A 22,196-nucleotide genomic window follows, 5' to 3' on the forward strand; every position below is an offset into this window, starting at 1 on the left:
TTCAGGAGCTGCCAGAGTGGGGTTGGCTTTGATTTTAAATAGGATAGCAACCTACTGGTGTGTTTAAAACAGGAGCGTGACACAATTTGAACTTAATTCAAGAAGGAAAGAAAGGCTTTCCTGGCAGCGGTGTGCGGAGACGGCTTCGGGCAGGGGGATCGGGGAGGAGGTTGTGCGGGCATCCTGGTGCAAGGTGACCCAGGCTGGGAATGTGGACGGGGCACACAGGGGCCCTGGAGGGGGAGCCGCTGGGACTTGCTCACAGAAACAACAAGGGGAAGAGGGAAAGGGGAAGCCGTGGGATGCTCCCCTGCCTGCCCCCACCTCTTCGGCCCTGCACTCAGGCCTTCTCCAGCCCGGCCCGGCCCCCTCTCTGGCCTCACCTTCGCGTGGTCTCCTTGCCATGTCACCCTGCCCAGCTGCTCATCCCCACAAGCCCTTGGCATTCACCTTTCTCAGCCCTTGTCTTTGCTTTCTTTTCCTTGGGGGGGGGGGCGTGGCCCCGGGCTGGTGACGGTTCCTGGGACATGTCCACTGGACACGACAGTTCCGAGTGGGGCCCGCCCTGCCAGGCCGACTGTGGTCTGAGGGCAGTGAGGCAGCCCTAGGGCTGACCCTGCCCATCCCCATGCCCGGAGCAGGTGCCACCCAGGGCCCCGCTGGGGGCTGGCAGTCTTAGGGGCTCAGGCAGGGCTGTGAGAGTGCCTGAGGGGCACAGGGTAGGCCTGGGCAGGCCCGGGATCCTGCCTCCCAGACCACAGAACAGCGTGCAGTGTTAATATTGTAACTCCAGAGTTGTGCTATGTCTGAAAAATGGAACATAAAAGCTATTTTGGGCCCGTGGTAATGAGGGCATCTCGCTTTTGTCTTATCTTCCCGTGGCCCCTTCCATCCTAGGGGGAGGCAGCATTGAAGGAGCCACTCGCGAGAGGCGGTTTCAACCCAGAACCTGAGTTCTGTGTGGAGGCCATTTTTAAAAGTCACTCGTTTGGCATTGGCCCGAAGCAGCTGCTGGCAGACTGCCCCGCGGCGCCGGGGATCCCGGAGGCCGGCAGGTGCTGACCCCTACGGCGTGAGGAAGGCTGTGCTCCCTGCTGCATCTGGCACCTGTCAGAAACTCAGTCTGATGTTTTCAAGGCGGGCCGGGCAGAGGGAGGCGCAGGACCCATCACGGCCCGTCTGAGTCCGGCTCCCTCTCCGTGCCTGGGCCGAGGGGCCGCTTGCTGGGAGGCAGCCCCGGTTTCCAGGGGCCGGCATCCCAGCTGGTGGTTTGTGTTCTCCAGTTGGTGATGAGATTTAAAATTAAACTGCAGAGGGTCCATTCTTTCAGCTATAAACAGAGACGCGTGCTCACACGTTCCAGAAGCGGTGTGTATTCGGAGTAAAGGTGGAGAAACGATGAGTTTCAGAGTCCCCCGCCTCTCCCCGTGTACAGCACGCACGCGCTTGCAAGTCCTCAGGCCCGTCTTGGTGTCCTGTGGCTGCTGTAACAAATGACCATGAACTGGGTGACTTAACACGGTTCTGGAGACCAGAAGTCCCAAGCAAGGTGTGGCAGGGCTGTGCTCCTTCCGAAGGCTCTAGGGGAGGATCCCTCCTGGCCTCTTGCAGTTTCTGGTACCTCCAGATGTTCCTTGTATTGTGGCCGCATCATCCCAGTCTCTGCCTCTGTCTCCACGTGGCCTTCTCCCTTGTGTGTCTGTGTCGCTTCTCATCTTCTAAAGACACCAGTCATTGGACTGGGGCCCACCCTACTACGGTACGACCTCGCTTTAACTAATGAGATCTGCAAAGACACCGTCTCCAAATAAGGTCAGATTCCCAGGTACCGGAGGTTAGGACATGGATGTATATTTTCGGGGGACACAATTCAACCCACAGCAGACCCTCCACCAAGCAGGTCCACTGGCCCTCAGTGAGGCCCCAGCTCCCCGAGAGGTGCAGTGATTTGCCCTGCCTTCATTCAAGCACATGGGGGCGCAGCCTGGTATGAGTGGGGTCTTCACTGGGCACAGAGCCGGGGGTTTGTGGACGTGCACTGCGGGCCCCTGGTGTCCCTGCCTAGGCTCGCTGCATCCCAGGCACCCCGCAGTGCTTCCCCGTGAGAATCATTCCGACCCCTCCTCCATCCGGCCGGGGAGGCGCTCCCAGCCCCATGCTGCAGATGAGAAAATTGAGGCCAAGAGGTTACAGATTTGCCTATGGTCCCTTGGCTGGAGAGCCGCAGTCCGCGGGTTTGGGGAGTAGGAGGGTGGGCACAGACACAGGCTGTCAGCCTTACAGCAAACCTGGTGGAGTAGGTTGAATGGTGTCCCCCAAACATGTATGTCCAAGTCCTAACCCCTGGAACATGTGACTGTGACCTTTGGAAAAAGGGTCTTTGGAGGTGTGACTAAGTCAAAGATCTTGAGATGAGATTGTCCTGGAGTTGGGTGGGCCCTGAATCCAGTGATTGGTGTCCTTCTAAGAAGGCCGTGTGAGGGTAGAAGCAGAGATTGGCGTGATGGAGCCATAAGGCAAGGAACACCAAGGATTACCAGCCGCCACCAATTTTTAGATTGAGGTGAAACTCACATAACATAGAATCCACCATGTTTAAGTGAATAATTCAGTGACATTTAGTGCATTCACAGTGTTGGACAACTGTCACGTCTGTCCAGCTCCGGAACATTTTATCATCCCCAAGGGAAACCCCGTCCCCATTAGCAGTCACTCCCTACACCCCCCCTGCAGCCCCTGGTGACTCCTAATCTGCTGTCTCTGTGGATTTACCTGTTCTGGACATTTCATAGAAGTGGGATCCTACACTGTGTGGCCTTTTGTGTCTGGCTTCTTTCACTCGGCCTGATGTTTTCGAGGTTCCTCCACGTCGTATCCTGTGTCAGTGCTTCTTTCCTGTTTATGGCTGAGTAATATTCCATGGTATAGCCGGACCACATCTTTTCTGTCCGTTTAGTTGTTTCCGCCTTTTGGCAGTTGTGAACAGTCCATCCACGGTTTGTAAATGTGTTTACATATGACCTTCAGTCTCCCCACTTCTGTCTCTGTCCGCCGGTTCTAGCTGTGGGACTGTCCGACCTCTGGGGACGTGTGGTGGCACCACCGTGAGGTTTAAAGTGTCAGAAGTTCATGCCTGTGGTGGGTTTGGTGTTTCCAGTAGTGGGCTTGGTACCTGCTGGACGGAGGACCTTGTGGGGAACTCTGGAAGGCCCGGGCATGTGCTTATCTGTTGGGTATCTTTTGCCTCTGGGCCCTCTGTTTGGGGGCGGGGGGTGCCTAACAGGGCCGCGTAACCTGGATGCTCAGAGGGGCCTGTTAGTGAGAGGGGTGTGGGGCCCTGATGGAACTAGACGGTCCCCAAGTAGCCTCTGTCCCCTCAGAGGCCCTGGTGCTCTCAGAGCCCCCAGAAGGCAGATCGTGAGTCAGTGCGTCAAGGGTGATGGCGTCCAGTGTCGCCCGGTGGGAAGCATGGCGGTAATGTGGGTGCCCTGGTGGCCTCCTCAGGGCTCCGTTGTCCACTTTGCAAAGTGAGAGGCCAAGATGACGGAGCGGTGACAGTTATTAGGTCTTAGACTGAGGGAGTGGATGTGTGGTATGTAGTTCTTTGTGCTTGCTGGAGTTCAACTTCGTTTTCAAGTTAAAAGAGAGAGGTAATAGGGTACCATCTGTGCGTGGGGGAGGGGTTCAGGGCCCGCCCACCAGCCTCAGCTTCCCCTGGGAAGGGGAGATGGCTGCATCTGTCCTGGCTTGGGCGATCTGTGGGTATGAGTGTCTTGGGGCTGCTGTAACAAGTACTACTGACTGGGGGGGCTTCAAACAGCAGGAGTTTATTCTCTCACAGCTTTGGAGGCCAGAAGTCTGAAATCAAGGTGTCAGCAGGGCCATGGCTCCCTCTGAAAGTCTGGGGGCAGAGTCTTCCTTGCTTCTTCCGGCTTCTGGGGGCTCCCCCGTTCCTTAGTGTGTGACTGCATCAGTCTCTGCCTCAGTCTCTGCCTCAGTCTCTGCCTCATCTCCACGTGGCCTTCTCCCTGTGTGTGTCTCCTCTTCTGTCTCTTATAAGGACACTTGTCATTGGATTTAGGGCCCACCTGGATAACGCAGGAAGATTTCTCCATCCCAAGATACTTTCCTTAATTACATCTGTAAAGACCCTCTTTCCAAATTAGGTCAAAGTCACAGGTTTCTGGGGTGAGGATGTGGACTTAAGTTTTTAGGGACCTAAGTGAACCCACTGCACGTGCCTGAGCTGACCCACGTCAGGTGCCTGGTCGGCACCTGGTGGGATGTGGGAAGGTGCCGTTTAGGTCTTGCTGTCACCATCTTCGTTGCCCTTGTCAGTCAGGGGCTTCTGACCCTGTCGCCCACCCAGCCCTGCCTTGTGTCACCCCAGCACGCCTGCTCTGTCCCTCCTACCTCCCATGCCCTTTTGGTGGGCCTGCCCGGAGCTGGGGATGCCTCTCTGTGTCCCCCAGGTATACTGGGTGGACATCTGTGACTCACTGTCTGCATGTGAGATCACGCTCCCACCACTCCCCAAGCCCCTTGGCCCGAGTCGGGGGGAGCCTCCTCTCTGACCTCTGACCTCTGCGGGGCCTCTGCACCTCAAGCAGCCTCCCTTCCCCTGCTCCATGCAGCTGGGGCATCTCTCCCCATGGCCTCCAGGGAGCCCCCCGCCCTCACAGAACCCCTCACTGTCAGGATCATTGTGTTGGCCTGTTTTCGGGTTCATGTCAGTCTCTGGCCTGTGGAGGACGAACGTGGAGTGTTGGGTCCCCGCTTCAAGCCCAGGTGGCCCCAGTCACCCTGGTTATGCGATTTGCCGTGGCCCTTCCTTTGACCTGGAGTTCCTCCCATGTCCCGTGGGGCATTTCTGGGGCTGCCGGCCACCCTGCAGCCTGCACACTTCAGCTCCTGTTCCCACTTGGGGTTGTCCCTGGAAAGGGGATAGCCCAGCCTTCTCCCGGGTCAGCCTGCGCCTGCACGGACCAACCACAGAGATGGTCTAGAAATTGCACCAGAAGGTGGGTTCCCCATCGTCCACCTCCGGCCCTGGGGGCAGGCGTGTGTCCCCTGCTCTTCTCTGGAGGATCCTGCCATGCAGCTCGGGCTTCTCGCTCTGCAGCTCTGCGACGCTGCAGGAACATCCTTGTGCATAAATCTGCCTTTTGGACCATCTTCCTCAAGAGAGCTTCCCAGAAGTGGGATTACAGGTCATAGGGCAGGAACATCGTTTAGGCTCCCAATGGATGCAGCCAAATGGCTCTGCAGACGCTGCCGGCCACCTGCCTCTCAGGGTCTGGGTCATTTCCTCTGTAGCTGACGTGTGCTGGGCGGGTCTGTGTGCCGACCTGGCTTCACCCCTCAGCCCCTGGGTGACAGCGGAGGAAGTGAAGGAGAGAGCACGGCCCGGGAGGCCCAGGGGCTGCAGGAGCAGGGCTGGGGCTTGAGCTCTGAGATGTTGCCATTATGGGATGGTTCTTAGTGTGGGACTCGAGGGGACACAGGATGAGGTGACTCTGGTGGGTTGAAGAGTGTCGCCCCTCCCCCAAGTTCATGTTTAACCAGAACCTGCAAATGGGACCTTATTTGGAAATAAGGTCTTTGCAGATCTCATCAAGTCACCGTGAGGTCATCCTGGAATAGGGTGCGCCCCGAATCCAGTGCCTGGGGTCCTTACAAGAAGACAGAACAGAGTCACGTAGGGAGAAGGCCACGTGAAGACAGAGGCAGAGATCGGGGTGACACGTCTACAAGCCCAGGAACACCATGGACTGCCGAAAGCCACCTGCAGTCAGGAGAGAGGCCTGGGACAGATTGTCCCTCAGAGCCTCCCGAAGGGTCCAACCCTGCTCACACCTTGATTTCAGACTTCTGGTTTCCAGAACGGTGAGGGAATAAATTCCTGTTTTTTAAGCCACCCAGTTTGTGATCATTTGTTACGGCAGCCCCAGGAAACTTGTATAGTGCCCCAGAGTGGGGGGTGGACATAGATGGCCCTGGGGTCAGGGTTCCTGCACCCACAGAAGCACCCTTCCCGCCGTGCCTCTCCACGTGGCGAGGCTGCCAGGGGTCGGGAGTGTGCACTGTCCTGAACCGCCACCCCACTCTTTCTTTTCTTTCTTTCTTTTTTTTTTGTTACTAGGCAAGGAACTTTATTAACCTGGTTCCAAACATTATTCCCAGGCTTCTCCAGCTTAATTAGCTACACAGAATGAATTGTGGGTAAGCAAAACTGGGAAAGAACTGCAGCGTCTAAGGGGTTTGGACTTAAACATATCAGAGTTCTAGATCTTATCAGCTCCAGAAATCAAGTAACGTTAGAACACAGTCATAGTAGAAATGGGCAACTCCAAGTAGCTTCTTCAAGCCTGACCTGCTTTCGAAGTTCACTTGATTATTCTGTTGGCCTCACTCTTGGAAGCCTCTCTGGCCTCGAGCCCCCCAGCCCCGGGGCCTCCCCCCAGAGCCTCCTGCTGGGCCCGGGCTGAGTAGCCCCCCTGGAGGCCGGGAGAGCTTCCTGAGGTCACAGGTGAAACCAGGTGCGTTTGGCCATTTGGAAGGGGCCTCACTGTGTGCTAGACTCGGCCGCCTGCCTTGGGGGAGGCTCAGCCAGGCTGTGGGGACCTGCTGCCTAGACAGATGGGGTCGGGGCTGGCGCTCGTGTGCAGGCCATCCTGTGCCTGTGGGGCAGTCGGCCTCCTCTCCCATGGACGTCAGGCTGTGGAACAGGGGAGCAGCATCTCCAGTTGGCCCTGCTGGCAGCACTGGGCTTTGCCTTTGGGCTTGCAAAGCATGGCTCCCCTGCTTCCCGCTTGGGGCCCCTCACACCTCTCTAGGACCTGTCAGGGCTTGTATAGGGCAGGGGTAGGAGAGCAAACACTGGGCCCTCCTGGGCTGCTGCACACACCCTCCCCGCCGACTCCCACCCTCTGAACCTGACGGTGATGGGCTATGGCCCTGCAGTCAGTATGTGGTGAAGGGGTTGGGGGCAGTCCCGTTGCTGAGGCCCCTGCGCACTTGATCCCACCCCAGCCTGCTGGGATGCAGTGCCCAGGTGCAGGCCAGAGGGAGGTGTGCAGCTCCCGTGGAGCTCTGTGCCCAGTAAGACCCCATGTCCCTTTTGTCCCACCTAGTACAGCCCCCAGAACCTTGGGGTGGGATTGGCATAGTGTCGGGGAAGGGTGCCTTGAGGACCTTCCAGGGGCGTTTCTTGGGGGGGCCCTTCTGCAGCTCCCAGTGTGCCAAGACTGCGCCGCCTGGCGAGTCCACTATGGTGTCACCAGCCCCTGGGTCTCCAGCTGGGCGTTCACTGCCTCCCTGTGCTGTCATGGACTGGGCACCTGTGCTTCCCTCCCCACCACTCTGCAGTAACTGCCCATCAGAGCTGGCCTGACCTTGTCTTCCCTCTCTTCCTGGGCTTCCACTTCTGCCCCTAATGTTCCCTCTGCCTAGACCCTTACTTCTTCACCCTGGAGTATCACCTTAAGGGTCCCCATCATCGGCCTTCCCCGATCATCCATTCTCAGGGTCCCCACCTCCCCCAAGCTTGGCTCTGAGTGGCCCTGCCTCCTCTCTGGGCCCCCAGAGTTAGTTTCCTAGGGCTCCTGTAGCAAAGTACCTTAAGCTGGGAGGCTTAAAACAACAAAAGTCTCTCCTGGGCATATATCCAGAAAAGATGAAAACTCTAATTTGAAAAGATACATGCACCCCAATGTTCAAAGCAGCACTATTTAGAATAGCCAAGATATGGAAGCAACCCATGTGCCTATTAACAGATGATTGGATTAAGAAGATGTGGTATATTTATACAATGGAATACTACTCAGCCATAGAAAAGAATGAAATAATGCCATTTGCAGCAATGTGGATGGACCTAGAGATTATCATACTAAGTGAAGTAAGTCAGAGAAAGACAAATACCATATGACATCACTTATATGTGGAGTCTAAAAAAATAATACAAATGAATTTACAAAGCAGAAATAGACTCACAGATATAGAAAACAAACTTCTGGTTACCTGAGGGGAGGGGGAGGGGGAGGGATAAATTAGGAGTTTGGGATTAACAGATACACACTACTATATATAAAATAGATAAACAGGGACTTCCCTGGTGGTGCAGTGGTTAAGAGTCCACCTGCCAGTGCAGGGGACACAGGTTTGAGCCCTGGTCCAGGAAGATCCCACATGTCGCAGAGCAACTAAGCCCGTGTTCCACAACTACTGAGCCTGCGCTCTAGAGCCCGTGAGCCACAACTACTGAGCCCGTGAGCCACAACTACTGAGCCCGCGCGCCGCAACTACTGAAGCCCGCGTGCTGCAACTACTGAAGCCCATGCGCCTAGAGCCCGTGCTCCGCAGAGGCCACCGCAATGAGAAGCCAGCGCACCTCGATGAAGAGTAGCCCCCGCTCGCCGCAACTAGAGAAAGCCCATGAGCAGCAACGAAGACCCAATGCAGCCAAAAAAATAAAATAAATAAAATAAAATAAACAAGGACCTACTATACAGCACAGGGAACTATATTCAGTATCTTGTAATAACCTACAATGGAAAAGAATCTGAAAAAGAACAGCTATATATATATTTGTATAACTGAATCACTTTGCTATACACCTGAAACTAACACAACATTGTAAATCAACTCCAATAAAAAAGTTGTTTTGGAAAAAAAAAGAATTTGATAACAACATAAGGATCAAAAAATACCAAACAGGGCTTCCCTGGTGGCGCAGTGGTTGAGAGTCTGCCTGCTGATGCAGGGAACACAGGTTCGTGCCCCGGTCCGGGAAGATCCCACATGCCGCGGAGCGGCTGGGCCCGTGAGCCATGGCTGCTGAGCCTGTGCGTCCGGATCCTGTTGCTCTGCAACGGGAGAGGCCACAACAGTGAGAGGCCCGCGTACTGCAAAAAAAAAAAATACAAAACAAAAAACCAAACAGATTCAAAACAAAACGAAAACAAACAGAAAAAAAAAAACCCGGAAATCTACTCCCTCATAGTTCTGGAGACGAGAAGTCCCAGATCAAGGTGTGTGCAGGGTTGGATCCATCTGGGGGCTCTCAGTGGGAGTCTGTCCCAGGCCCCTCTCCCAGCTCTGGTGGCTTCTCATAACCCTTGGCTGTAGCTGCATCCTCCGATCTCTGCCTTCACCGTCACACGGCCTTCTCCCTGTCCGTCTCTGTGTTCTCTTCTTCGGAGAGCACTAGTCGTTGGATTTAGGGATCTCCCGAAATCCAGGATGACCTCATCTCAAGAGCCTGAACTAATCACAGCTGCAAAAACTATTTTCAAGCAAGGTCATATCCTGAGGTTCCAGGTGGGCATGCAGCCCCCGTATAGTGGCTGAGCTGATTCATCCTGGGCTGTTCCTGCTCCTCTGTGCTGCCTTGCACGTGCCCCCACCCGGCCCTCACCCGTGACCCTGGTGAACAGGCACATGACTTTACATTTGGGCCACTGATTCTGGAAACGCCAGCCGTGATTGTCCACCCATCACGTCTCTGTCTGCGGCAGCCCCGGAGCAGCACGCACCACTTGTCACCTCCGCCTCACTGACTCCCGGGAAAGGTCCAGAGAAGACCTATCCTTGCAGGCCACCCCACCCTACACCCTGGGGGCTCCTGCTGGGAGAGTCCTGGGGTCCCTGGGCTTCGCCTGGGCCTGGCTAGCTGTGGGTGTTCCCAGAGGACTCAGGGTGTGGGGCGGTTCTGGGCTTCCCAATTCCAGATACAGCTGTTAGGAATTCCCTGGTGGTCCAGTGGTTAGGACTCCGTGCTTCCACTGCCGGGGGTGTGGGTTCGATCCCTGGTCAGGGAACTGAGATCCTGCCTACTGTGCAGTGCAGCGAAACGAAACAAAACACAGGACTTCCCTGGTGGTCCAGTGGTTAAGAATCCACCTTCCAATTCAGGGGACGCGGGTTCGATCCCTCGTCAGGGAACTAAGATCCCACATGCCATGCGGGGCAACTAAGCCTGCAAGCCGCAACTCCTGAGCCCGTGCGCTCTGGAGCGCGACAACTAGAGAGAAGCCCGCGTACCCCAACGAAGAGCCTATGCACTGTGACTAAGACCCGACGCAGCCACAGAAATAACTAACTAACTAAATAAATATTAACAAACCACAAGAACAACAGATAGAGCTGTCGATGGTTGCTTCCTCAGGATGGGAGCTGGTCCCTGAGGCACCTATGGAGGCCAGGCAAGCAGGGCCCCAGCTGTCAGGGCCTGTTGGCCCACCAGACAGACACAGGCCGGCAGCTTATCCGTGAGAGGGTGCTGCGGACCGAACTGTGTTCCCCAGATTCCTGTGTGGAAGCCCTAGCCTCCGGTGTGACCCTATGTGGAGATGGGGCGTGCAGGAGGTGATTGAGGTGAACTGAGGTCATAAGGGAGGGTTCCTGATCCGATAGGACAGGTGTTCTTATAAGAGGGAGAGAGAGACTTCTCACTGAACGCACCCCAAGGAAAGGCCACGTGAGGACACTGGGAAAAGGCAGCGTTCTGCAGGCCAACAACAGGGCTCTCACCAGAGGCTGTGCCGGCACCCTGATCTCAGACTGCAGCCTCCGAAACTCTGAGAAGTACACATCTGCTGCTTAAGCCACCCAGTCTGTGGTATTTTGTTACAGCGGCCCGAGTTAATACAGAGGGTTATTTTGGAAGTAAGGGGTCAGGGTAGGCTTCTTGTCATGTTTGAGCAAACCCAAAGGATGAGAAGGAGCTCCATGGAAGGTTCCAGAAAAGGGTGAGGTGGGTGCAAGGGCCCAGAGGCAGGAGGCAGGGGAGGGCCTTGTGGGCCACCGGGAAATTGAGGTTTGCCAGGAAAAGAGCCTGGATTGTAACCGAGGCCCCGTCCCGTTTCCCAGGTGACCTCAGGGCGAGCCAGTCATTCCCCCCCGGGGCTTCAGTTTCCCCCCTTGTAAAACGGAGGTGAAGCCATGTCTCCCCATCTCAGGGCTGCTTCGAGGCCCCACCCAGAGTGGGTGCCTGGCTGGCGGGCAGGGGAGAGAGGCCCCCCAGGAGCCAGCTGTGCTGCACTCAGACCCCAAGGGACCCTTCCTACATCCCAGCCCGACCGTCTGTGCTCAACAACGGCCACCAGCGAGGGAAACAAAACATGCTCAGAGCGGACCCTCCGAATCAGCCGGGGATGCGGATTTGGCAGCGGCAGCAGGGCCTGATTAAAGGCATTCCGAGGCGCACTCGGTGTTTGTGTATCTGGTTCTGTATTTACACTTTGGGAACGAGTGAGGAGGCAGCTGGGGAGTGTCTCAGTCGGCCAGGGGGGCCGGGGGCCGGGGTGACTCAGCCTGGAATCCACGCTCGGCCACATGCCTGTGATGCTTTCATTCATTCCCGAGTTCATTCATTATTCCTTCCCATGCTCGGTAGACGTGTAATGAGAAACTCCAGTGTACCGGGCACGCTTCGTGGGGGCAGCCTGGCTCTCCTCACTGTGGAGCTGTCAGTTGGCGTGGGGGCCCATGGTGAGGTGGGACTGGGGCAGCAACAAAGTTAACAGCGGTGAATTATTACTGTTTTTGGCCGCACCTCACGGCTCGCAGGATCTTAGTTCCCCGACCAGGGATTGAACCCGGGCCCTTGGCAATGAAAGCACAGAGTCCTAACCACTGGACCACCAGGGAATTTCCAACAACAGTGAATTAAAAATGTACCAAAAGCCTAAATGTAAGAGCTCAATCTATAAAATTCCTAGAAGGAAGAATAGGTGTAAATCTTCCTGGACTTGGGTTAGGGATGGAGTTTTAGATGGTGACACTAAAAGCACAAGCAAAAAAAAATAGATTAATTGGAGCATATCAGCATTTAAAACTTCGATGCATCAAAAGACTGTCAAGAAAATGAAATATTTGCAAACCATATAGCTGATAAGGGATTAAGATCCAGAATATATAAAGAACTCTTATAACTCAACAAGAAAAAGACATACAACCCAATTTTTTTAAAAGGCAAAGGAATTGAATAGACCTTTCTCCAAAGAAGATGTACAGTGACCGATAAGCACATGAGAAGATGCTCAACCTCAGTAGTCATCAGGGAAATGAAAATCAGAACTGAAATGAGATACCACCTCCCACCCATCAGGATGGCTACTGTCAAAGCAACAGACACTAACAAGTGTTGATGAGGATGTGGGGAAATTGGGACCCTCGTGCCCTGCTGGTGGGAATGGAAAATGGTGCAGTAGCTGTGGGAAACAGTCTGACAGTTCCTCAACAAGAGAAATACGGAGTTACCATATGATCCAGCAGTTCTGTTTGGAGGTACATACCTGAGAGATTTGAAAACAGGGACTCAGATACTTGTACATGCACATCCACGGCAGCACTAGTCACAGTCGCCAAAAGGTGGGACAACACACTTGCGTTAATAGATGAATGGACAAAATGTGATCCATCCACGCAGTGGAATATTATTCAGACATAAAAAGGAATGAAGCTCTGACACGTGCTGCCGTGTGGACGAACTCTAAAAACACCACGCTGAGAGAAAGAAGCCAGACGCAGAGGGACAGATAGTGTGTGATCCCATTTCTGTGAAATATCAAGAACAGGCAAATCCACAGACACAGAAAGCAGGTTAGTGGTTGCCGGGGCTCTGGGTGGGGGGATGCGGAGCAACTGCTAATGAGCGCTGGGTCTCTTTTGGGGTGATGCGAATGTTCTGGACCTGGCTAGAGGTGATGGTCCCACGACACTGTGAATGTACTAGATGGTACTGAATTGTACAATTTCAAAGGGTTCTTTTTTTTTTTTTTTTGCGGTACGCGGGCCTCTCACTGTTGTGGCCTCTCCCGTCGCGGAGCACAGGCTCCGGACGCGCAGGCTCAGCGGCCATGGTTCACAGGCCCAGCCGCTCCGCGGCACGTGGGATCCTCCCGGACCGGGGCACGAACCCGTGTCCCCTGCATCGGCAGGCGGACTCTCAACCACTGCGCCACCAGGGAAGCCCCTCAAAGGGTTCATTTTATGTTGTGTGACTTTTATTTTGATAACAAAGAAAAAAAAATGTTTAAGAAGGGAGAGGAGTGGTTCCGGGCCTTCCTGGTTGGGTACCTGTGCAGGCACAGCCGTCTCCCCCAGAGCCCCAGGTTTCCGAGAGGTGTGGGGAGAGACGGCACGACCCACAGATGTTGGGAATGGAGCCTGGGAGGGGCCGTCTCCCCTCCCCAAGCTCACGTCTGGTGCGCAAGCTAAGACCAGGCAGGCACTTGGGGCCAGGCCTTGGAAGGAACCTGGAGGGACACAGCCAGACTAAGTGGGGTGCACACACCTCTCAGGGACTGCTGGCCCCGGAAAATGCACTGGCAGCTCCACGTGACTCAGAATCAGACCCTTTCAGGGGCTCTCTGGGGCTCCCTCCACAGGCCCCTACTGCTGCTGGAATACTTGGAGAACCTGATGAAGCCCTGGTCTCTCCCTCCCAGGGAATAACCCCGAAAGGTGACCCCTCTGCTGTTGGCAGCCTGCTGAGGACTCCACCTAGGGGAGCCCTGAGGGGCCGTGCTCAGGCCAGGGTGTGCGAATCCCCTGGGGTCCTGCTCAGCACTCAGGTCCCAGAAGGATCCTGCACTTGAGGTGGGATTTGCCCTCCACCTCCCTCTCACGAGTGGCTCTTCGTGTACTTGGGAAGCCGCCTGTTCTTCCTTGGGCCTCAGTTTCCCCAGAGTCGGGGGGTGGGCTGTCCCATGTGGGCACAGGAGAAACATTGTCCCTGCCTGGGATTCTGAGCACATCGAACAGTTAGTTGTTCCTGCATTCACATGTTCATCTGTTATCTGGTCTCTCAGTCCCCGTGTGAGTGCCAAGCTACTCCATTGTGCCAGGGTCCTTGCAGGGCTGACAGTCTAATGGGAGGAGATAGACCTTGGTCGGGTGGTTTTGGATAGTGAGCCGTGGAAGGAAGGAGGTGACCCCGTGGGGGAGAGGTGCGCAGTGTTGGGCTGGCCCAGCGGGAAGAGCCTTCTGGAGGAGGGAGGGCCAGTGCAAAGGCCCTGAGGCAGTTACCTCAGCTGGTAGAGCACAGTGGTTGGGGGAGGGAGAGCAGAGGGCCAGACAGTGCAGACCTTCGTGGTGAGAGGGGGAAACAGGTCTGCTGAGAGCTCACAGCTCCTCTCTGGTGCTCTGCTGTGGCCCCCATGCCTGCCCTGGCTTTGCAGGACAGAGCTCAGCCTTCAGCTACTCCCCTTAATTTCATTAGAAGCTTGGCCAGTTGCCATGGTGGTTGCTGATGGACCTGACCGAGGCCAGCTCCTTCTAGACAGCGAGGCCTGGGAAGGGTTGGCAGATGGGAATTTGCTGTATCCTGTGGGGGTCCCAGAGGACGGGGGCTGCCCTGGAGAAGTGATTGCATCTGCCATGACTTCCCAGGGCCACGGGCCCCCGTGCTTCCCCGGCCTTGTGGCCCCCACTCCTCCCAGCCCCTTGGACGGTGCCAGGATCGGGGGTTGTGTGCCCAGTAGGGATGTGGACACAGACTGGGGATGCACGCTGTGCTGGGCAACTCTGTCCCTGTGGGGTCCTGTCAGCAAGGGGGTTGGGAGAGGCTGGAGAAGCCACCCATTTATACACGGTTCTGTAGGGGGAGTGGGGGTCGGGTGGGGGAGAAGGACTTTGGTGGGGGAGGGCCAGTCCTCACTCAGGCTGTGTCAGGGGCCGGGGCGGGGGAACCCTGTGTGGAAACGAGGGGCCCAGGGCGAAAGCAGGACCTGAAGTGGCTTTTTATAGTGAGACTTGTGCTGGGTCCCCCTTGGCAGAGCCGAAATGGTTGGGTTGATGCTCTGACTATAAGCTCCCAGAAGGGCTGGCGTGCTCTGATCTGTGATGTGATGTGGCCTCTGGGACACTCTGCGGTCCCAACCACCCGCTGGTCCACAGGGTTATGCGAGAGTCAGGTTCCAGGAGTGGAGTCTATGCCCCACTTGGCCACTTCTGAGCTTGATGGCCCTGGGCAGTTCCCTTGCCTGCTGAGTCTCAGTTTTCCCATCTGGAAAGCGGAGTGTGCTGGTAACCTCCTCAAAGGGCCTGTCTTATTACTATTTTTTTTCTTTTCTTTTTTTTTTTTTGGCCTCGCTGCACGGCTTGTGGGATCTTCCCCGACCAGGGATTGAACCTGGGCCACCGCAGTGAAAGCCTGGAATCCTAACCACTAGGCCACCAGGTAACCCCCAAAGGGCCTGTCTTAGGTTGAATTGTGTCCCCGCAAAACATGTGTCCTGGGGACTTCCCTGGTGATCCAGTGGTTAAGACTTTGCACTTCCACTGCAGGGGCCACAGGTTCGATCCCTGGTCGGGGAACCAAGATCCCCCATGCCTCATGACGCCCCCCCACCCCCCAAAAAAAGATATGTCCATGTGCTCACCCCTGGAACCTGGGAATATGACCTTACTTGGCAGGAGGGTCTCTGCAGGTGTAATTAAGGGTCCCAAGATGAGATTAATTCTAAATTAGGATGGGCTCTGAACCCAATGACAGGTATTATTCTAAGAGAAAGGAGAGGGGGATTTGAGACACAGACACAGAGGGGAAGGCCGTGTAGAGACAGAGGCGGAGATCGGAGTGAGGCAGCTGTGAGCCAAGGACGCCTGGAGCGCCCCCCCTCCACCCCCGTGAAGCCAGGAGGGGCCTGGGACGGACCATCCCTCAGAGCCTCTGGAAAGAACCAACCCTGTCCACACCTTGATTTTGGACTTCCACCTCTTGAACTGTGAGGGAGTGAATTCCTGTTGTTATAAGCCACCCAGTCTGTGGTAATTTGTTACGGTCGCCTCAGGACACCTGAGACAGGGCAGTTGTGATGCTTAAATGTGCTGAGACTTGAGAAGGGCTCTGTGGCCCGTGGCGGGGGCTCAGGGGTGCCGTCTGCAACACTTGGGGTGGGAGGGTGGCTCAGAGGGTGCCTAAGGCCTATGCTGTGCTTCCTGGTCATCTGTCGTGTCCCCATCGGCCTCAACCCTGAAACACCTCTGACCCCTAGGGTGTGGCGCCACGTCGTTGGTTGGTTGGTTCACACGTGGGAGCAAGAGGATTTGAGAGACACGAACTGGACTGTTCTGGAAAGATCTGGGGCTGCAGGATGCTGGTGGGAGGCAAGGCCAGACATAAAGCAGCACTTCCTGGGGGTCCGGCGTGGCCCCATGCAGTGCTGGCACCAGACACGTTGTGACCAGTAGACCGTGAGTCTCGGGAGCCCGCCACCTGGCGGTTACAGGATGGGGATGGTGGACAGGGTTCATGGGCCAGGCATTTTGGATGGGGCAAACGTGGCTAGACAAACCAAGGGGCATATGGAAAAGGCCTGGGTCAGTCAGTGGTGCTATCATTTTTCTTCCTTTTGACCCAGTAAAGGAAGAGGGTAGCTTTAGGGGAAGCTGGGCAGGGTGATTCCGGAACTCCCTGTGCCATCTTTGCAGTTTTTCTGTGAACCGAAAACTTTATTAAAAACAACAACAGCAGGGCTTCCCTGGTGGCGCAGTGGTTGAGAGTCCGCCTGCCGATGCAGGGGACGTGAGTTCGTGCCCTGGTCCGGGAGGGTCCCACATGCCGCGGAGAGGCTGGGTCCGTGAGCCATGGCCGCTGAGCCTGCGCATCCGGAGCCTGTGCTCTGCAACGGGGGAAAAAACAACAACAACAAAGCCAGAGGCCAGTGTGAAGGTGGCTTGGGGGGGCCTGCTTCTTGGGTGGGGTGTCAGGGAGGCCCCCCCAGGGTGGGTGTGGAGGGGGAGCTGTCACAGGCTGAGGCCCTGGGGGGAGTCACAAACTTGGGGTGCTTTGGGGTCAGGTGGCCAGAGGAAATGAAGAGTGGGGAGAGCAGAAGGCAAGGAGGCCACCGTGAAAGCGTGGGTGATGGGGCATCTGCCTGCCCTCAGTATCTGGAGTGGGGTCCACTCTTACAGTTGGGGAGCCTGGACTTGGACCCCAGACTGTCTGACCCGCAGGCCAAAAGCAAGGGGGAGCCTGGGAGTCACAGCTCCTTTGAGCCGGTGGGCCTTGTCCAGACTTCACTGCCCTGTCTGCGCCTGCCTCTGCCAAAACCCATGAGGATGGGGTGAGGGGAAGGGGTGGCCCAAGCCTCCTGAGGGCATCAGGAGTTGTGTTGGTGTCCTGAAAGGTTCTTATGTGGCCTCCAAATGGGACTGTCACCTGGCTGGTGAAAGTCACCTCCTGAGAGCGGGAGCAGTGGTGTTCGTTCATTGATTCATTCCTTCACTCATGTGTTCTGTGTTTCTTTGTTCCACCAGCAGGTGCTGCTGAATGTTAGACCCTGGCTTGGATGCTGGGTTTATGGCGAGATTGGGGGTAGGGTAGGGTAGGAAGCGCCGTCGAGGGGGTACAGAGTGAGGACCACTGGGTGGAGGGATGCACGAGGGACTGTGGCTTGACAGCGGGAAGAGGCATGAACTTCAACGTCAGGCAGCTTGTTAGACCCTGACTGGTGGTGTCACTCTGCTCTCCTCCTTGTGGACCCTCTGAGGCATCAGGCCCATGGGTGGAGCCCAGGCTGGCACCTCCTCACCCCAGGACCTTACTCCTGGGGCTTCCTGGCCAGGCCTGGGATGGCAGTCAGCCCCTGCAAAAGTTAAGGGGGTCCCTAAGACCACCTTCACATCTGACACCAACTGCAGAATTCGAGGGTTCCCAAGACTACATTCAGCTCGGCAGTTCACTGGAAGGACTCAGGAGTCACTGAAAACCATCATACGGTCGCGGGGTCTGTTTCAGTGAAACGACACAGATCACAGCTGGCGTGGGGCGGCGGCCAGGAGACTTCCAAACACAGAGCTGCAGGTTGTCCCTTCCCGGGGAATCACACGGACAGTGCTTGCTTCTCCCAGCACCAGTGTGTGATGACATACATGGGGGCTGTCAACCAGGGATGTGCCCCAAGCCTTGGTGTCCAGGGTTCTTATTGGGGTTCGCCACGCAGACACTGCTGACTGCTGTCTGCAGCTGCTGCAGAGGGTGAGCTGGTATTGCATTGGCCTGAGACCTCCACCCGCAGTCACACTGTTGGCATAGATACCCAGCGTGGCCCGAGGACCTAGGCAAACAGAGACACTCTTTATCAGGCAGCGCTTTCACTTCCCAGGAGCTGGGGGCAAAGGTCAAACTGCCCTGGGCCAGGTTAACTCTCCTGCACAGCCCCACATACAACCGAGGGTGAGCACAGGGGTCCCCCCCAAAGGACGAGTGGGGCCCCGCACTGTGTCCACTCCAGAGGCCGCACCACAAAGCCTGACATTCCCAAAGCACAGTGGGTGGGGCTTGGGAACCATCAAGGGAAAGAAAGCCTCCGCCAGAGGGCCACTGTTGCAACAGCGCACAAGCCATGAGCAGCCTGTCGCCAGTCTGGGCTCCCTCTGGGCCGGAACGTGGCAGCTTTGCAGAGTACTTTCCAGAATGCCGCGGTTTCCAGAGCTGGCCGTTCAGCCTGGGACAGAAGCACGTGTGTTATAAGCACTTCCTGTATCTCACACAACCGGCGTTTGTGCACACACGCTCACCTGGACCACCCACTCTAGAGAGGGGGAAACTGAGGCCCAGAAGGGGGCTGTAGCTCCCCAGGGCCACATGGTACTCGAGAGGTGGTTCTTGAGAGGTGGATGTAAGGCTAGTTCCTGCCACGTGGCTCAGACACAAGAAGGGCCTGGCGGGGGGGGGTGGGGGGTGGGGGCGGGTCTCGGGTGCAAGGTAACCCGTGCCCATCGCCCATCCTACTTGGCCTCCCCCTCCGTCCTGACCGGGGGCTAGCCTATTTCATCTCGTGCAACCGCAGGGAGGGACACAGTGGGGTGTTCACGGTGAGCGTCTCCAGCCATTGGAGACAGAGCCTGGGCCGGACCCTACAGATGCCTGAGAACCACCCGCGGAGGAATGGAGCAAGGTCAATCTCCCTCCTGGCTCCACTGCAGCTCGCAGGAAACAGCTGTTTACCTGGGTGAGGTGCTCGGCCGGGCGAGCAGCCAGTTCCCGAGCTTCACTTCCCCCTCCGGTGTCGGAGGCCCCCCAGGAAGCTGGGTCTGGCGTGGGAGTGCCGGGCGGTGTGGGCGGACAGCAAACGGAGTGCTGCCAGGAGCTGTTTGTGAGGGAACGTGAGCCGGTCTTGTTGTGTACACAGCGTCGACCCTAGCAACCGCCCCAGCCGGCTGGAGCGGACACCCACCTCTCCCCGGGTGCCCAGCTGCCACCCCTCCGTCACAGCACCTGCATACCAGCCTGGGCAGACTGACAGGCTTTGCGGACCTGGCTGAGGGCCTAGGGCCACCGGTGGTGTCAACCAGGTCACGAGCATCTGCTATTCCTGGCAAAGTGGAATCGATGCTCCAGCGAGGAAAGGCCCGGTCCCAGCCCCGCACCAAGGCAGCCGTGGCTGGTCAGGGAGCCCCGGACTCCTGGTTCTGAGGCCTGGCCCAGCAGGACGAATCCCCACACGAGTGATGGGCAGAGGACTGTGCAGGGATGCAGCCACCCCAGACGAAGGCTCTGTAATGCGTGAGGCTGGCGGGGCAGGCAGAAGGAGCCTGGGGGCTTGGGCAGGACTCCTTAGAACTCAGGCGGGGTCTGGCAGACCCTCTCGCCCTGTGTGTGCTGTCAGAGGGATTGTACATGCTGCACTTTGAAAGCCAGCACTGCACTTCTGAGCTGGCCTCTCTGATTCAGGCCAGTGGAAAGACAATTTCTCCTGTGTCCGGGCGTAAATTCGCAGCCTCTGGCCCGCACCCCAGGAACGCAGCCTTTGGCGTGATAAGAAATGGCTCCCCTGGGGGGGTGAGGGGCCTCCTGCGCAGGCTCCAGGCTCCAGGTCCACTTGATACTCTTGCTTATTCACAAATTGTCTGAATCAGCTGGCGACGCCCCCTCAAGTTCATGGAGGCAGCACCCCCAGGGCGAGTTTCCCTGCCTGGGGAGGGCCACCTGGGCGTCTCGGGTCTCTGATTCTGCTGGTTTTGATGGAGAGAATCATGGCTCCTTTGAGAATCTGAGTCATGGGGGTGCCACACCCTCTGTGCCCGGTGCCACTGACTCCACTACTTGGGGCCCTCGGGAATGATGCTCCGCAGAGTGTGCTCAGGAACCACCACCCCCGCTCCCCCCACACTATAGCTGTCGGTTTCTCTCTTGCAGCTCCAGCTCCAAAAGTCCCAGTACCTGCAGCTGGGCCCAAGCCGTGGCCAGTACTATGGCGGGTCCCTGCCCAACGTGAACCAGATTGGGAGCGGCACCGTGGATCTGCCCTTCCAGGTGAGCCCCCATTCCTCTCCCACACCACCTCCCACCTGGAGTGTGTTGCAGTCTGGGCCCTGGCCACAGAGCAAGAGAGCGTGCATGACAGCCGGTGAACAGCTGGGGTCACCAGACAATTGCCGCCGCCCACCCAGCCCCCGCCTACTCCTTCCCCTGGGATGGCCTGGCCAGGCCTCACCCGGATCCCCCCTGCCCATCCTCTGTCAGCGGAGCCCGCAGAGAGGCCGAGGTCTGGCTGTGAGTGTTTCGGCAGCCGCTACACCTGTTGGCCGACTGTGCGGCAGCGGGAACTGCTCAGGGCCTCTGGGGCTTGGCTCCGTCCCGCTTCACTAATCCGCAAGCCCAGCAATTCTCAGAAGGAGGCCCCTCAGCCTGACCCCACTTGTCTGCAAACGTTTTCTGGCAGAGACCCACACAGCACGGCTCCCGCAGGCCGCATAGCTGCCGCGCACGTCCTTATCATAAATAAGAACAGATAAGGTCCACCGCCTGCCTGGTGCAGGGCCGGCCTCTTTTCCTGGGCCATGTCCCTCGACCCTGGTCTGCAGGTGGAAGTGGGGGCACGGTGGGCCCAGGAGCTGGGCCGATAGCTGGGCCCCCCGCCCCCCAGCACAATATCTGGACTCCTGCAGGGACAGGTCCACCGAACAGCCACGCACTTGTCCCGTGGCTGGGACAGAGCCCCAGAGACAGCCACGTCCGTTAGCATGTTGACAGGCCAGGTGGAGCTGGGTCGCTCCCACAGGGAGCTCAGCCCCCACCCACCCCGCAGTCATTCCTCAACTTGCACTCCTCCCACACTGCTGCTGGGATGTGTCAGGGCACCAGCCCAGGGTCCCGCAGGCTGGCTTGGGGTCCGGCTGGCTCAGCTCTGAATCCCCAGGGCCTCTTGGAGCACGGCCCTCCTCACGTGGCCTCCACATCAGAGCAGATAGATGCATGGGGCTGTCAGGCTGATCTTCACATGCTCCAAAAGCCTCACCTCTTTGTCAGGGCCCTTTCTAGTTTGGGTTTTCTCCTCTCCTCCCTGGCTCCCCTCTTCCTCTGTTTCCCCATCCCCTCCTCCGTCAAGGACAGTGTCTCGCTGGGCATCCCCAAACTTGGCCCTGCCTGAGGCCACTGTAGAGCCCCCGTGGGCCGAGGGTGCATGGGGGCCTGTTGGGCTTCCCAGTGGGGGGCCAGGCGAGGCAGGAGTGTCTCAAAGTCTTGGTTCTTTGCATTTTCAGCCCAGCGGATATCTGGGGGAGGCTCTGGCAGCGGCTCCTGTCTCTCTGGTAAATGAGCCCCTGGGCTGAGGCCTCGGCATCCCCGGCACGTGTGCGGGCGCTGGGTATTCCTGTGCGGCCGCCCCCGTGGCCCAGCGGGAGGTGTCCCGTCTGCCAAACGGAAGCAGATTCGCTCTGCACCCCCTTGTCTGGGGAAGTGCATATGGTCGCGTCGAGAGACCCCTTCCCCGGGGGATCCTAGCATGCGTGCCAACGCTGCATGGTTCGTTCCTGTGACACATGCACATGCGTGTGCGCGGATCCTAACTCGGCCTGGCGAGCTGGGCTGTGGCTGGGCCCGAGCTTCTCTGTGCCTCTGGCTCTGCTTCAGCCGCCTTGGTTTCCCCTCTGGGCTTCCAGGCATCTCTGGGAGGAGATGAACGGCCCCTGTCCTCTGGTGTCTGTGCCTGGACAGTGAGGTTCCTACCCTCCCTCGGTCACTGCTATCTCCCGGGCCCACAGCCTTTTGGAGGCAGAAGCACAGAAAGACCCAAGCTGGCAGCGTCCTTGCTGGGTCAGAGAAAGACGGGGTCCCCGGACGCCAGGGGTCCCCAAACACCAGGGAGAGCAGTCAGCCCTGAATGCTAGCCGAGGTTTTCAGACAGGTGGAGAAGAGCAGTGAGCCAGCCAGTGGCATTCTTCCGGAGGAAATTGCTTTTTGC

The 22,196-nt window shown here is 57.3% G+C and overlaps 1 protein-coding gene across 18 annotated transcripts in view; it reads left to right on the top strand.

Moving 5' to 3' along the window:
* Nucleotides 1-22,196, top strand: part of CRTC1 (CREB regulated transcription coactivator 1) — a 75,582-nt gene that overhangs the window by 25,626 nt on the left and 27,760 nt on the right. For 15 of the 18 annotated variants that reach the window (XM_073803113.1, XM_073803108.1, XM_073803104.1 and 12 more), the window contains exons 2-3: nt 20,150-20,266; nt 21,496-21,543. In XM_073803113.1, the coding sequence (XP_073659214.1) occupies nt 20,150-20,266; nt 21,496-21,543 (165 nt within the window). The remainder of the gene's footprint in view (nt 1-20,149; nt 20,267-21,495; nt 21,544-22,196) is intronic. The other 3 variants (XM_073803107.1, XM_033853997.2, XM_033854000.2) reach the window with 1 other exon arrangement.

Source organism: Tursiops truncatus, chromosome 3, assembly GCF_011762595.2.
Source record: "Tursiops truncatus isolate mTurTru1 chromosome 3, mTurTru1.mat.Y, whole genome shotgun sequence".
Classification (NCBI taxonomy): Eukaryota; Metazoa; Chordata; class Mammalia; order Artiodactyla; family Delphinidae; genus Tursiops; species Tursiops truncatus.